At 39.1% G+C, this 14083-nt stretch overlaps 1 protein-coding gene across 1 annotated transcript in view; it reads left to right on the top strand.

Annotated features, from left to right (window-relative positions):
* The window catches only part of TTC39C (tetratricopeptide repeat domain 39C), an 84301-nt gene that overhangs the window by 33417 nt on the left and 36801 nt on the right, over positions 1–14083 (top strand). Inside the window, exons 2-4 of the mRNA XM_012725928.1 lie at positions 3024–3072; positions 4791–4919; positions 7378–7492. Coding sequence (XP_012581382.1) covers positions 3024–3072; positions 4791–4919; positions 7378–7492 — 293 coding nt within the window. The remainder of the gene's footprint in view (positions 1–3023; positions 3073–4790; positions 4920–7377; positions 7493–14083) is intronic.

Genomic DNA, 14083 nt, shown 5'->3' on the forward strand with positions numbered 1-14083 from the left:
GGGAGAAATCCTATACTTTCAAAAACTTAACAAGCATGTAAAACAGTGTGACTTCATTAAAAATAAATTATAAAATTGTGTTTACTTGTCTAGATAATAGAAAAATTGATGCCCAAATAATTTACATTTGTTTTTGGAAACAAACTGTTAAGAGAGTAACCTCATCTGTGTCTCTGCTTTTGGGCCAGCCCTCTCCTGGCCTTGAGTTAACAGCAGCGGGGCCCCAGCTGGGCACAGGGAGGCCTCAGCTTGCCTCTCAGTAAATAATTCACTCCCACATAATCAGGCTTTGGCTCTTCTTGCTGTTGAATTGCTCCATTATTCTGTTTGGTGGCTGGATGATATATTCTGTTGAGAAATTGTATCAAAGCAACAAGTGAATCACAGGGAATATTTAGAACAGCAAATTCACTTAAATGAGGCATATTCTTTCTAAAAGGTCTCTAAATGTACAGAGAATATCTGTGATGACAATATTGTAACAAAGATGATCTCAAGTGCAGGTTTAGTCCTGAGTATTTATCTCCCCCACATAAACACATTTATCAATGAAAACATCCTCTTTATTCTTTTTTGCCTCTCACAACTATTTTCCCTTTTTTATTTATATGTGTAAACAACTTTTGTTTCTACATTTAACTCTATCAGAGGCATTCTTCTAAAGCATAATAATATTCCATCTGGTTATTTATGAGGAATTTGTTCTATTGCAGGCTTTCTAGGTTCAGTAAGCTTTCTGATGAAATACACATAACAAAATCTACTGTCTGAACCATTTTGAAGGGTAGTGTCTCAGTATTCAGGACTCTCACATCGTTGTGCAATCTGTCTCCAGTTGTCTTGTTGAAATGGAACTCTGTGCTTAATAAGCAGCTCCCCAACATACATTCACCCCCATACTTCACCCAATACCTCATTCCCCTGCTGTTTTGCATTGGTGGATGGTTCCTAATATGAGCTTGTTGAAATGAGCCAGTACCGTCCTCCCTCTTCTCCTCCAGCATTGGCTCTAAGTAGTGATCCTACTCTGTGGGAACATTTCCAAATCTCCAAAATGAATAGTGTTTATGTAGAAACATAATGAAGGCCAGGACTGATTAAGATGAAACAAGTTAATGGAGGACCACTTGAAGTATGTTGGGTCAAAAAATCAAATAAAAGAAACAAGTGCACCTTATTCGATGATGCTGTTAGAACACCAGCTCATGTGCATCATGAGTGCTGCCTGCACACCAGTCACTTCATTATTGAATGTCTGGTGTCCCTGTGCTGTGGGATGTACAGGCCCAGTGCTTCACAGAGGGAGAAAGGTTTCCATTGAGCTGGTATTTCACTTAAATGAGGAGATGCTTTGTGAAATACAAAGGGGTAAGTGAGGGTACCAGGAGTAATTAACAGTCATTGTTTTCCAAACTCACATGACATGTCTGTTCCCGAAAGGTGGCAGTCTCTCATTCATGCCTTCTCTGCTTCCGGTTTGTGGAGAGCCTACTGTGTCAGGCGTGATGCTGAGAGATGAGGCAGGAAATAGCGTACTCGAGGGTCACTGATGTGTGACCAAAAGTGATCTAGTGGGGCAGCAGCCTGCAGGAGGGTCTCTCTGTGGAGCTGCAGAGTGAGAAAGGAGACATCAGTCTGGTGCTGAGTCAGGGGTGACAGTCTCTGCTGTTCGAAGTGCTGTGGAGCCCAGATGTTTAAGTGTGAGTGTGGTTCTTTACAAGTGAGGTCACCTTCCTATATTTTTTCTTGTAGTATAAGTATCCTATATGGTAAAAACAACCACAACTGCTGTTAATTGTAGAATTTGAATAGGTGGGAATGTAGTGAAAGGCTAGCACTCCAAATAAATTGCATTTCTGATCTTCTCTCATGCTCCCTTCTTTTACACACATACAAAATCAATCTCTCTCTCTCTCCATCTCTCTCCAACGTGTGTGTGCCATCTGACCCAGCAATGTTATCTCTATAGTTTCATCCAGTGTATCCGAAAATGTGGTTGGACTTGCCCTCAAAGATAATTCTGTAGAGGTCTTTATCCAAGCCCTGGTGAGTGTGCGCATGCAAATATGCATAAATATGCATAAATGCATAGACCATGCTTGTCTCCGTCCCAGATACCTCACCTCATTGCACACACACACACACACACACACACATATACTCATACTCACTTTGGAAACAATCTAAATTTAGCAACAGGGCTTGAATGCTTTATTACTGGCCTTAAAAAAAATAGCCATGTTATTATTTTTCTTTTAAGATTTATTTATTTATGCATACAGAACTGGGGTTCAGGCCAGAGGTGCGGGGTTGGGGAGGTTGGTGAGAGGATTCACCAGAGACAGTGGGGAGCAGAACAGACAGACTGACAAAGTACACTGCTGTGGGGAGCAGCGGGCGGGTCAGGAGAGGTCTGCCACGCCATGTGGTCACCTCTGGGGCAGGTGGGGATCGAACTCATGCGGAAGTGGCTTTAGCTTCTCAGTGCTGTGCTTTAACCCGCTGTGCCACCAGGGAGGGCCTATATTGTTAGATTCTTTAAATTGAATTGTATTTAGTTTAATATGTGGCTTACATATAAACTGGGTCATGCCTAGACCAGCATGGCTGTCTCTAGGGAGGGCGTGTCCCTCAATCTTTGGCTGGGATAAGTTATTTTGTGAGTTCTGACTCAGAGGCAAGATCCTTTCATTTTCTTATAAAATTTTGTGTGAAATTTTGAACAAGGCTTGCATTTTGAAAATGATTAGTAATCACCTTCTTTGGCCATATGTTTGTAGTTGTCAGGTTGGCTTCTAGTGGTTGTCTCTGTTCAGGTTTGACTTTATTGTTGGTCTTGTTTTGCAGTTTGGGCAGATTCTTCTTTTTTTCCCCTTGGGGTAATTTATTTAACCTGCTTGAAGTCCTTAATGTCTTCTACAAACTCATTAGGAATTATAATGATCCTAATATAGCAAATGTTGTTAAAACAAAAGCTTACAAAAAGTAATTTTATTTATTTATGTATTTATTTATTTTAACAGAAATCACAGCCCATTAATGAGTTTTGGAGCCAGTTTTGTCAGTTTTTTGGTAAGTAAATTGGGGAGCTGTTATTGGCAAGAAGGAAACAAGCACAAGTCTTTGAGTGGCTTTGGGTGTACAGGTATACCCTTGTGGAGTTTGAAGCAGAAATAACATTTTACCTGTGTTGAGACCCTTTCTTCTCTAATTTTAAAGATGAAAAAGTTTACATCTTCTAGAGCATTGTATTTTCCCAACCAAAATCCTTTTAAAAATAAACATGTAATTGAAAGACCTTTTCAAAATAAAACTGCATTAGAGGGAGGGGGAAATAAAGGCCAGACTTTGGGTAATAAAGGTTTGCTAAAATTGTTGAGTAAATATGGACTAGAAGACAAACTGGCTGAGCTAGAAGTTGCTAGTGTTGCATTTTCAAATATAATACTTAGGAATTGAGGAGATAGGTTACAGCCAGATTTTAAATTGGGGAATGTAGAAAATGGGATGCTTTTATTTTCCAGAAACACTTAAAACTTTACACAGACTTCTTCCAAGTATCTAATTTTTTATAAAAGCATCATAAAGTCAAGAGTAGAGAATGAGAAGAGTCAAATGGAAAAAGCACTTAGATACAGCCATGTCAGCCAGTGGCAGGGTTGGGATCCTCAGCCTGGCTTGCCTCACGAAAGGAATCAGGACAACTTCCAGTGACATGAATTTTCTTTCAACCTATCTATTTCCTCTTATCTCTAGGAAATACACAAAAATGTCATGGCCTACTGTATGTAAGAAAACATAGTTCCCAACCTTAGGGAAAATAGTGTTGGGTGGGTAACACCAGTCCCCACACAACTACAAAGACCATGAGGGGAACACAAACAAAGCCCTGGCTGGGTGGAGGAGGGGGTCAGGTGGGCAAGGCCTGGCAGGGTTGAGATTTGCTTAGGAAGAAGAGTGTGATGGTGAGACTTAGGCAAAGTAACTGTGCTTCAGTTTGGCTAGTAAAAAAGTAGGTTAGAGCAACATGAGGAGAGGCCTAGAATGTGAAGGTGGAGCTGGCCAAATTTGATAAGAAACAGAGAGCGAGATACAATGAGTTCATTAGGCCCTTCCCAGAACCAGTGTCCTGTTTCTGCACGTGATGCCATTCATCTCAGAAAGCTCAGTTCCGCTGCATCTAAGTTGTAAATTTCAGCAAGGAAGAAATGGCCCCTCCCCAGTGAAATGGGTCCTGAAGAAATGACCAGGATCAGGTGCCAAGAAACTGTTTGTCAATGGAATTCACGATGGACAATATAACATGAGTTCTTTAGAAGTGAACTCACTGGAATCGCTATCCCTGAAAAGACTGATGATTTTCAAAGAACACCTACGAGCCATGTTTCATCACTGCAGTACTTGAGGGAGCCAGGAATCTGTGTGTGGGCAGAATGCACTTTTTGGTGAAACTGTTAAGAAAAAAAAGAAAGACTGAATTAAGGAACCAATTAGAAAGTATATGGGGTTTTTGTTATTGTGTTTGATAACAAAGAAAAATTGTAGAACTGTAATTTAAAGGATATTTATTACCATATATTTTTTTCATGTAATAGAAGCATAGTCTTACTTTATATTGAAGTTATAGGAGTTCTTTTTTTAATGAAAAGGATATGCTGTAACATCCTGATTCTTTTACTTACCACAAATAATTTAAATTTTTTTCTAGTTCAGCATTTCATTGCAATAATTACCCTAAATTTTCAGACACTACTAATTCATTCATTCTTTCCTTATTTTTTTCTTGGCAGAATGCCATGATGACATTTGAAGAAGAAAAAATGCAGTTGGCATGTGATGACTTAAAAACTACAGAAAAGCTGTGTGAAAGTGAAGAGGCTGGAGTAATTGAAACAATCAAGAATAAAATTAAGAAGAATGTAAGTATCTTCAGACTCTGAACTGTATGTTACTTACGTATTTAGAACAGAACATTGCTCATTTCCTTGGATTTTGGCATCTAGAATGTGACTGAAAGCAGTAAATGTTTTCTTATGGTTTTTGATTATGTAAAATGTGTTCCTTGAAACAATGGAAGCCTCTGGCATTAGAGCAATTCAATACATTTTCTTTTGGTATCTGTACATTATCTTCTATAATGAACTTTACTAATGAGGCATTCCTATATGAAACTTAAGTATGTTGTATCTTGGTGTATTTTAGGATTTCAGTAGTTTATTTAATTTTTCCAGGCCTCACCACAAATTAAGTGACCATAACATCACAAACCACTCCTCCTGATTTTGTTTTCACCTTTCAGTGCAAAAGATCCAGATTTTGGAGAGGGACCCTTGACCCTTGATATTCCTGGGTTGTGCCAGGGTCTCATATTTCACATATTTAACTGACAACCCAATCCAGTCTATTGGTCAGTCATCAAAACTCCATCTAACATCAGATCTGCCTTTTCTTCTCTTTTGCATTAGTCCAGGCTACTTCTCTCCTCTTGCTTATGGTGTCCATCATGAAGAAGCCACTGATGGGCCAGTCGCGTGGTCTCCGGATGTTCCAGAGAGCCAGAGCTTTCCTTAATTCCTCACTCTCTCCCATCTCTACACCCAGTCCCTGACCAAATCCTGCTGACTCCCTTTCTTTTTTTTTTTTTTTTAAGGCTTTTTTATTTATTTTTATTTTTTTTTATTTATGCATACAAGACCTGGTATAGGCCAGAATTACTGGGATGGGAAGATTCACCAGAGACAGAGTGAGGAGCAGAACAGGCAGATGTACTGAAATACACTGCTGAGAGGAGCAGCGGGTGGGTCAGGAGAGGTCTGCTGTCCCATATGGGTTATTCTCTGGCTACCAGAGAATCGAACTCTAGCTGCAGTGGCTCCCTATAGCTTGATAGTGCTGCCTTTAACCCCAGTACCAACAGGGAGGGCTCCCTGCTGACTCCTTTTCTTCTATTAAACGTCCTGAATCATCTATTTCTCTTAGTCTTCGATATCATTTTCTACGTCAGTCACCATTTCTACTTGCCCAAGACATTCCTGCCTCCGGTCCCCATAGTACGGTCATCAAAATGCAAATACTGTGCTGCTCCTTTCGTTTTCCAGTGTCCCATTCCCACTATTGCCATTACAATAAAATCTTAATTCTTGATGTTATTGACTTGGCACTTATTTTTCCTCTCTCGCATGTTCTTTTGGATCTCATTCCTACTCATCCTTTAGTTATTTCCTCCAAGAATTCTTGCCTGAACCCCCATCCCTGTTGAGTGTACCTTCTATAGGTTTCCCTTAGGTCTCTGTACTTAATGCTTCAGAGCACCTTGTATATTACATAGTAATAAGGTCCGCATACCCTCATTAGACTGATTCACATGTCATGCCTGGCACATATGCTTAAATTAACATGTAAGATGGATCCTTGCAATTTGAAAAACATTTGCACCCATAGTGACCTTCCAACAATCCTGCCCATGTTTTTATAAGCAAAGAAACAGAAGCATCAATAGGTTCACACTTGCAAGAGTAATATGTGCTAGGGACCAGACCAGTGACCATGAATTATGCTGGTCTTGAAACTAAGGAGACCAGTCCTTCCATTGTGGATACTCTGGATAGTATTGTGGTCTTTGCCAGACTCTTATCATTTCTTATATCACTCTGAAAGCTATTTAGTTAATTTTTTCAAGTTTACTTTGCATTTAGAGTTCAGTGTTCTATTTCAGACTGATTTTTATTCATTTAGAAACATTCTTTACAAAAAAACCTAACATTTTATAGAAGTTGTGTTTTTTTATTTGACTTTTTACTTCTTTTATAGGGTACTCCCTCTTAGAGCTTACAGCTTAAACTTTGAGTTCCATTTATGAGTCATTCAAACTTAATTTTTAATTCTTGGTGTTTTCTTGTAATTAAATGTAATCAGTTTCCAACCCTCACATCTCAAGTGTGTGCATCAAATGAATGAATCCTAGTATTTATTCCATCTGAATGTAAATAGCTGTGAAATGGCTCTTCAAGTTACCTGATTGGGGGACTATTTTTTTTTTTTAATGATTTTTATTTTGGATGAATAGAAGCTTATGTTGTCTTTTTAAAGGTAAAACACTGCTGTTCTGGATTGGCTTTCATATTTTTCATTAATCCAGTTTTTATCACTTAAATATTTGTCTTTGCGTTACAGTGCTCTTTACTAATACATTGCTAACAAGGTAAAGCTAATGGAAATATAGAACTACCAGTCTTATACTTTGAATTTGGCCTTGGCAGTCACTAACTGCCATGTTTCACAATTCCTACATGAAAATTTTGTATGATAAAGTTAGTAGTTGCTTGGAAGGATTATTTCACATGATTTTCCAGTGATCACCTTTTTCTCATTAAATAGGTTGATGTCCGAAAATCCACCCCATCTATGGTTGATCGACTTCAGAGGCAAATAATCATAGCTGACTGTCAAGTTTACCTGGCTGTGCTCTCATTTGTAAAGCAAGAATTGTCAGGTAGGCAAAAGAATTATTTTTTATGATTTCTGTTCTGCAGTAGATGCAACTGGTAATACTAATTTTTAGAATTTCAGTCTTTTAAAACATGTGGCACCTCTTTGGGGCATGGTACTGATTTATTACTTGGGAAATTGAAACCACAAATGCTTAAAGTATGTCTAATAGAGTAATTTTAGTCCTAAGTCTGTTTCATCCTCTTCTGTCAAGATAATTCTGTCATACTTAGAAGACTTGCCAATGCCATAAATAGATAGACAGGTATGTGTGTGTGTGTGTGTGTGTGCACATATACACACACACACACACATGTGTGTATATATATATATATATATATCAAAGACCAATGAACCTCTTTGGTTAAAACCGGTGCTCTGGCATTTTCTATAATCTTGTGCTTTTTTCCGGACAATTAAGGCTGCCTTTTTTAAAAAGCTGATTTTAACCATTGAGAATGTATCTGTTAAACGAGAAGGATAATTCAAATGTAGTAAAATGTTAGGAGAATCAGGGTGAAGGATGTCTAGGAGTTCTGTGTATTAAGCTCTCAACTCTACTGTAGGTCTGAACTTTTATCAGTTTTAGAAGTGAGTATGTCTGTCCTCCATTTGTTCATGCATTGGTCCATTCAGCAGAATGATTGTTGAGTACTCATAATGTGCTATGCTCTGTGGTATGTGACTAAACACAGACCATGGTTCCTTCCCCAGTGAAATTTAGAGTCATCATTTAATATTGTTTCTTTTTTAAATGAACAGTTGAACGTTGTTACAGAAAATTTGGAAAATGCAGAAGAGTGGAAAAATAAGCAAGTCATTTCTTATTTAAAAAAATTATTTATTGCCAATGTTTTACTTTATATTTCCCTGTACATATCTTACAAAATTGAATCTGTAGATCTTGGTATACTGCTTTTTTCCCCTTAGGTTGTTATTTATTTTCCCTATGACTCAATTTCAAAATATAATTCTAGTAATAGTGTATTAGTTTATCCATGATGTGCCATAGTTTATTTGACCAGTTCCTATTGGACATGCAAGTATTCGCTGCTTTGCTTTGTGTTGTTTTATAGTTTTGGTTATTAACATAGCCAAACCTGTTTTTCTATTTTAGCCATGAATTGTATTTTTTTCACAAGCTATCTTTATTGCTTACCAACTTCCCTAGTTTGTTGCTATTAGCCAATTATTTAATCCAGCTTATTATGTATTTTTTAACAGTGCTCTTGATTCTTCCTGAAGCTCTGTCACTTATTGGATGTGGATACTGATTGATGTTTAAGTGAAATTTGAAGATAAACAAAAATATGCTTCATTTGTCTTTCAGAAACTCCCTGAGTTATTAAGCTATATTAAAAAAATGTATTTACTTTGTCAAATCCATTCTTAGAAATCATTTTTTTTTAATGGATAATTTTCTTTGGGAAAAACCTTCTTGGAGATGTTGGTGCTAGGTACCCCTCTCCCACCCTTGGAGTGGGTGGCATAAGAGTTGGTTGGGGCTCATGACCTCACCAGACCTCACCAGACCTCCTGGTGAGGGTGTCTGTGAATTTTTAAAAGGTTCATAGTTACAGAAGCACTCTTGTGCCTTATCTCATTTGAACTATCTTATAATGAATTGTCCTATAATTTTCTCAAATTACCTTCTAAGTATCTTTTTAATTAGCACATTTGAGTTACATTCATAGTAAAAAAATTACTTTTGAAACCCATTTTATGGCACTTGCCACTGTATTTTATCATGTTTCTTTTATTTCTATTTGAAGATGGACCCCCTGTATTTCTGTTCTTGGCATGATAGATGCTCAGTAAATTCTCAAATGAGATATTTCCTTGTTTTACAGGGAAGGCAGTTGGAACAGAACGATTTAGCGAAGGTTGAACAATGTACACAACTTGTTAGTGTAACAGAATCAGGTCCTGAACCATGGGTTTCTCACTTCATGTCTGAATTCCCAGTGTTCCCACTATTTCCTGTCACCTTAGCTTGGTTCTGAAGCCAACACCTTTCAGTGGCCCAGAAACTCTGGTTCCTCAGGGCCTTCTCCCTCCCTGCTATCCACCTGCTCTCTCCAGCCCACGGAGTCTGTTGTGGACACTCCTGCTTCTCCAGGCCACCTTCTCTGCATGACCATTGGAACCATCTATTGAAAACTGGTTACATCTGTGCTGTAAACACTTAGCTGTCTGGATCCATCACAAAACAAAATCCGATTCCTTCCTTGCCAGATCCAGCCCCCTTCCCAGCCTCTCTGCCTTCCCACTGGGTTGGGCTGAGTAGAACCCTTGCAGTGCCCCGACTGTCCCTGGCGCCTCCTCACTGTGTGGGCACATCCCAACCCTTTTATCTTTCTCTCGTGAGTATCCAGGTGCAGCCCAGGCCTACTTCCTTCATGCAGTCCATTCTCAATGACCTCATCATTTGGACTCTGTCACTGTGCATGTGCCTGTACATGGCTGCTTACACATTTGTCAGATTTGTATGAGTCTATCGTCTATGGGATTAGACTCCTGGAGGGCAGGGACTGTCTATCTGCTTTTTTTTTTTTTTTTTTACACTTCTTGAGCACATACTATGTGTCAGATGCTCTGAGATGAGATGATGGATGTTAACGGTCTAGAGAGGAATGAGATGTACTGTTGCCTTAAGGAAATTCCTGGTTTTTCAGGGGAGGGAGAGGATTCTAATTCATGGCAATACTACTTAAAACAATAGACTTATGAGTTAGTCATAGAATGAGTGATTACCAAGTTCTGCCTAAGAATATCAGAGGAACTTGCTGCTGTCCCAGTGTAGGCTTATAAAGAATGTAATGCTCTGGGCCCTCTCTGGTGGCACATGTGAGGGCACAGCACTGCAAGCTAGCTGCAGCTGCTTCAGTGTGAGTTCAATCCCCTCCCTGGAGGTGACCCACGTGGCGCAGCAGAGCTTTCCTGTCTCGCCTGCTGCAGTGTACTAAGCTTATCTACTTGTTCTGCTTCCCATTCTCTCTGGTAAATCTTCTCACTACCCCTGCACTTCTGCCCTGCATCCCAGTTCTGTATGCATAAATAAATAAATCTAAAAAAAATGTAATCCTCTGTCCCTGAGATGGCATCTTTGCCATATAGGTGGTGGGTGTGTGATATGTGAATTGAAGGGAATGGTAGGGAGAGGGGTGTTGCCATTAAGGAAAGATTTCATGACACCAAGCCCCAAAGAAGGCTCAAGAGTAGTTACAATTGAAGAAATGAATCTATGAGAAGTCTTGATTGGGGGAAAGCTAACAATGAGAAGGAAGGATAACTAGTGAAAATTAATCACTTTTTCCCTTCCAAAGTCTGTGACGTCGGTCCCATGGAAGGCACTACAAGAACACCTTCCATTTTAGGGTTAACCAACTTCATCTACAGCAAGTGAATGGATAATGCTAGGGAAGGAGCTTCACTGGTTACAATTCCTGCTGAAAAATCTACAAAACTTATTCCAAGATCAATTTTGTGAAACCTTATTTCTAATTTTCCAGATAGTAGTTGGGGTGGGTGAGCCTCCCGCCCCGCTGTGGGGTCAAGGCTTTCTCTCTCCCCACCTTCTCCTATTCAGCTGGCTCTGGCCATAACAGGGCAGGACATATGGCTTACGGGTTTCTACTCTGTCTGCCTTCCTCCACAGGCAGATAACGAGGGCTGAATGATTTATGTTTGACCTTTCAGATGAGCCAGATGGGAGGCCGTGCAGACTGTGTAGCTCCTGAACACTATTTTCTCTGCCGTTTGGGAAGATGTGTTCTTATGAGCCACACTTGTACTCACGCGCTGACTCAGGCTTCCTCGCGCAAGAGTGGTGTGCGCATGCGTGGAGCACGCTGTCTTCTGCCTGATCTTCACTCGGGCTCTGCTCCTGCAGTGTTTCACAGAATTTCAGGTGGGGGGAGTAGGGTGAATCCCGGAACTTAGAAGGTGATAAAACCTTAACTCTTCTGTATATCTATATGAAGTTTGTTTTGCACAAGTTTCAATTTACAGTCTTTGATTTATTCAAGATTTTGTGACCAGTTTATCTGACTCAGAGATCAAAGCTTGTTCCTAAGGACTTTAACATTGGCACTTAAGCTCTTGTCTTAGACACATGTTGGATGAATTTCATTTTTATTCTGTGAAATTGGCAATTTTACCAATATTTTCTTTGTTCTTTGTTCTATCAATGCTCACACAGTTGGGCATTGATGGCTTTTACTTTTGCTTTCATTGTGGCCCTTTTTTAAAAAAAAATTAAAAAAATATTTATTTATGCATGCAGAACTGGGGTACAAGCCAAAAGTGTAGGGGTGGTGAGAGGATTCCCCAGAGACAGAGTAATGGGGGATAGAACAGGTGGAATGACTGAAACATACTGCTGAGGGGAGCAGTGGATGAATCAGGAAAGGTCTGCCATACCTGTGGGTCACCTGTCTGGCCAGGGATCAAACTCTTGCTGAACTTGCTGTGGCTAGCTTCATAGTGTTGTGCTTTAAGCCGTTGCACCACCAGGGAGGGCCATATTTTTCTGTAAATCATCACCAGAGAGGTGGATGACTTCCCTGACACTAATTCTTCAAGAAAAGTGCCTAAAATACAGTATTTACTTAGTAAATATATTTTGTTACATTAATGACAGTGAATTGTTTCTACTATGTATTACGTTAACTAAATTATAAAAATAGTTTCCCTAAAAAAGCTTTTATAGACTCATTTGTTTCTTCATTCTGTCTTACAGCATACTTTCAGTGGGCTTAGACTTCAGGACATTTGTCACACAGAATTTGTGGAATGGTTGTGTTTTGAAATGTGATCTCATAAGAGATAGGTCATCATTTGTCAGAAAACTACATACATTTAAGTAACATAGCACATTGATCACATGGATGGGGGTCCCCAACATTGTTCTTAGCTTGAATAATTTGGCAGGAGGACTCCTCCTATAATGATTTACATGGCTATGCTTTGTTGCAGTGGAAGGGAGACAAAGGAAATGCAACAAAGGAAAGAGGCTTACGGGGTTTTCCAGGAAAAAAACCACAACTTCTCAGGGTCCTTATCCAGTCCAACCACACAAGTGGGTGTGCTTAATTCCCTTGGCAATGAGTTATGATAACACATGCGAAATGTTACCAACTGGGAAGCTCATTCATGACTTAATGGCAAGATTTTTTATTGAAGGTTGACTGTGTAAACCCCCCCCCCCAAACTCCCAGTCTTCCCAACCTCCCAGTCTTGCACATACTCAAATTCTAATGCCTTGAAGGAAAGCAGGTGTTCAGCATAAAACATATGGTGTGTACAAGCGCCGACACAGCGAGTTGCTCTTACTGGTACCCGGAGTGGAGTGAACCCCCACAAATCCACATTCTCAAATGTCAGCCAAGGGCAGCTTTGTAAGCAGGTCTTCCACAGCTTCTGGGTCTGCCATATTAACTCTTCTGCATATACCATATATTCTTAGACCATTTCAAGTCAAGGGTTAGACTTTTATAAATCATATTTTATATTATAAATTTTCTGTAATTTAAAAGTAATTTCATAAAGCTGCCTGCTGTTCAAAAAAGTCTGGGATATGCTGTCTTCCATTGGTGTATTGGGGTTGGAGTTTTGGTGCATGTCAGTAATGGTGCTGAGTGGATTAAGTTCTTTTCTGTAGTTACAAGAAAATTGTTTTACAGAAAATTCCTCACAGAAGACCCTTTTCTCACTGTGGGGATGATGCACTTAGATCAGCACTGATGAATTCAATCCCCCACTTCCTTTCCTCACTAGAAGATAGAATTTTCCATGGGAGAGAAGTTGAAATATGTCCAGGGTTGAATTTCATGTACCATCTTTAATGTCCCTTTGAGGCCTAGATTCTCAAGATGGCTCTTTTTAGAAAAATTGGCATAATGGGAAATAATATAAGTGGCTTTAAAGATAAGATTTTCAACCTCTGGTGTGAAGTAGCTTTTTCTTTGCCAACCTGCTTTACTAACTCACTCTAGGTTAGGGGGAGTGAGAAAGCACTGAAGTCACAGACCAAATAAAGTCATTTTAATTAGGAATGGTTAAATCACACAAAGGGCATTAGATAAAGATGAATTGGGGATTCTTTGTGTTTCTACATTTAATGCAAATGACTTTGTTAGTCAACTGACCATTTGTGCATCCAATAAATATGAGTCCTTTTTCTTTTTTCTTTTTTTTTGGCAAGTTGCCATTCTTGGTGTTTGAATATAAATTTTACAGTTATTAGGCTTAGACCTTGCTCATAAAAGAAATTGAACACAGGTAAGGGAGTCTTCAGAAAAACAATTTGGTTCAAAGTTCTGAAGAGTTTCACAGAATACACGGGAATCAATAAGTTTACTTCAAGTGATGCTTGCTTACTTTCATTCATTCATTCAGCAAATACTAAATACTGTGTCCTAGCTACCATGTGAGGGACTTGATACAATAAGGAACAACAACAAAAAAACCACATTGTTCTTGTCAAGTGGTCATCAAGGATAGTAAAGAAAAAAAAAAAAAAACAGACAAGAACTACAAAACTTAAGTCCTGTGAAGAAAATAAGGTGCAGGGACAACTATATATAAATTTTGC

This window comes from Condylura cristata, unplaced genomic scaffold, assembly GCF_000260355.1.
Source record: "Condylura cristata isolate star-nosed mole 26May11 unplaced genomic scaffold, ConCri1.0 scaffold00016, whole genome shotgun sequence".
In the NCBI taxonomy this organism is placed as follows: Eukaryota; Metazoa; Chordata; class Mammalia; order Eulipotyphla; family Talpidae; genus Condylura; species Condylura cristata.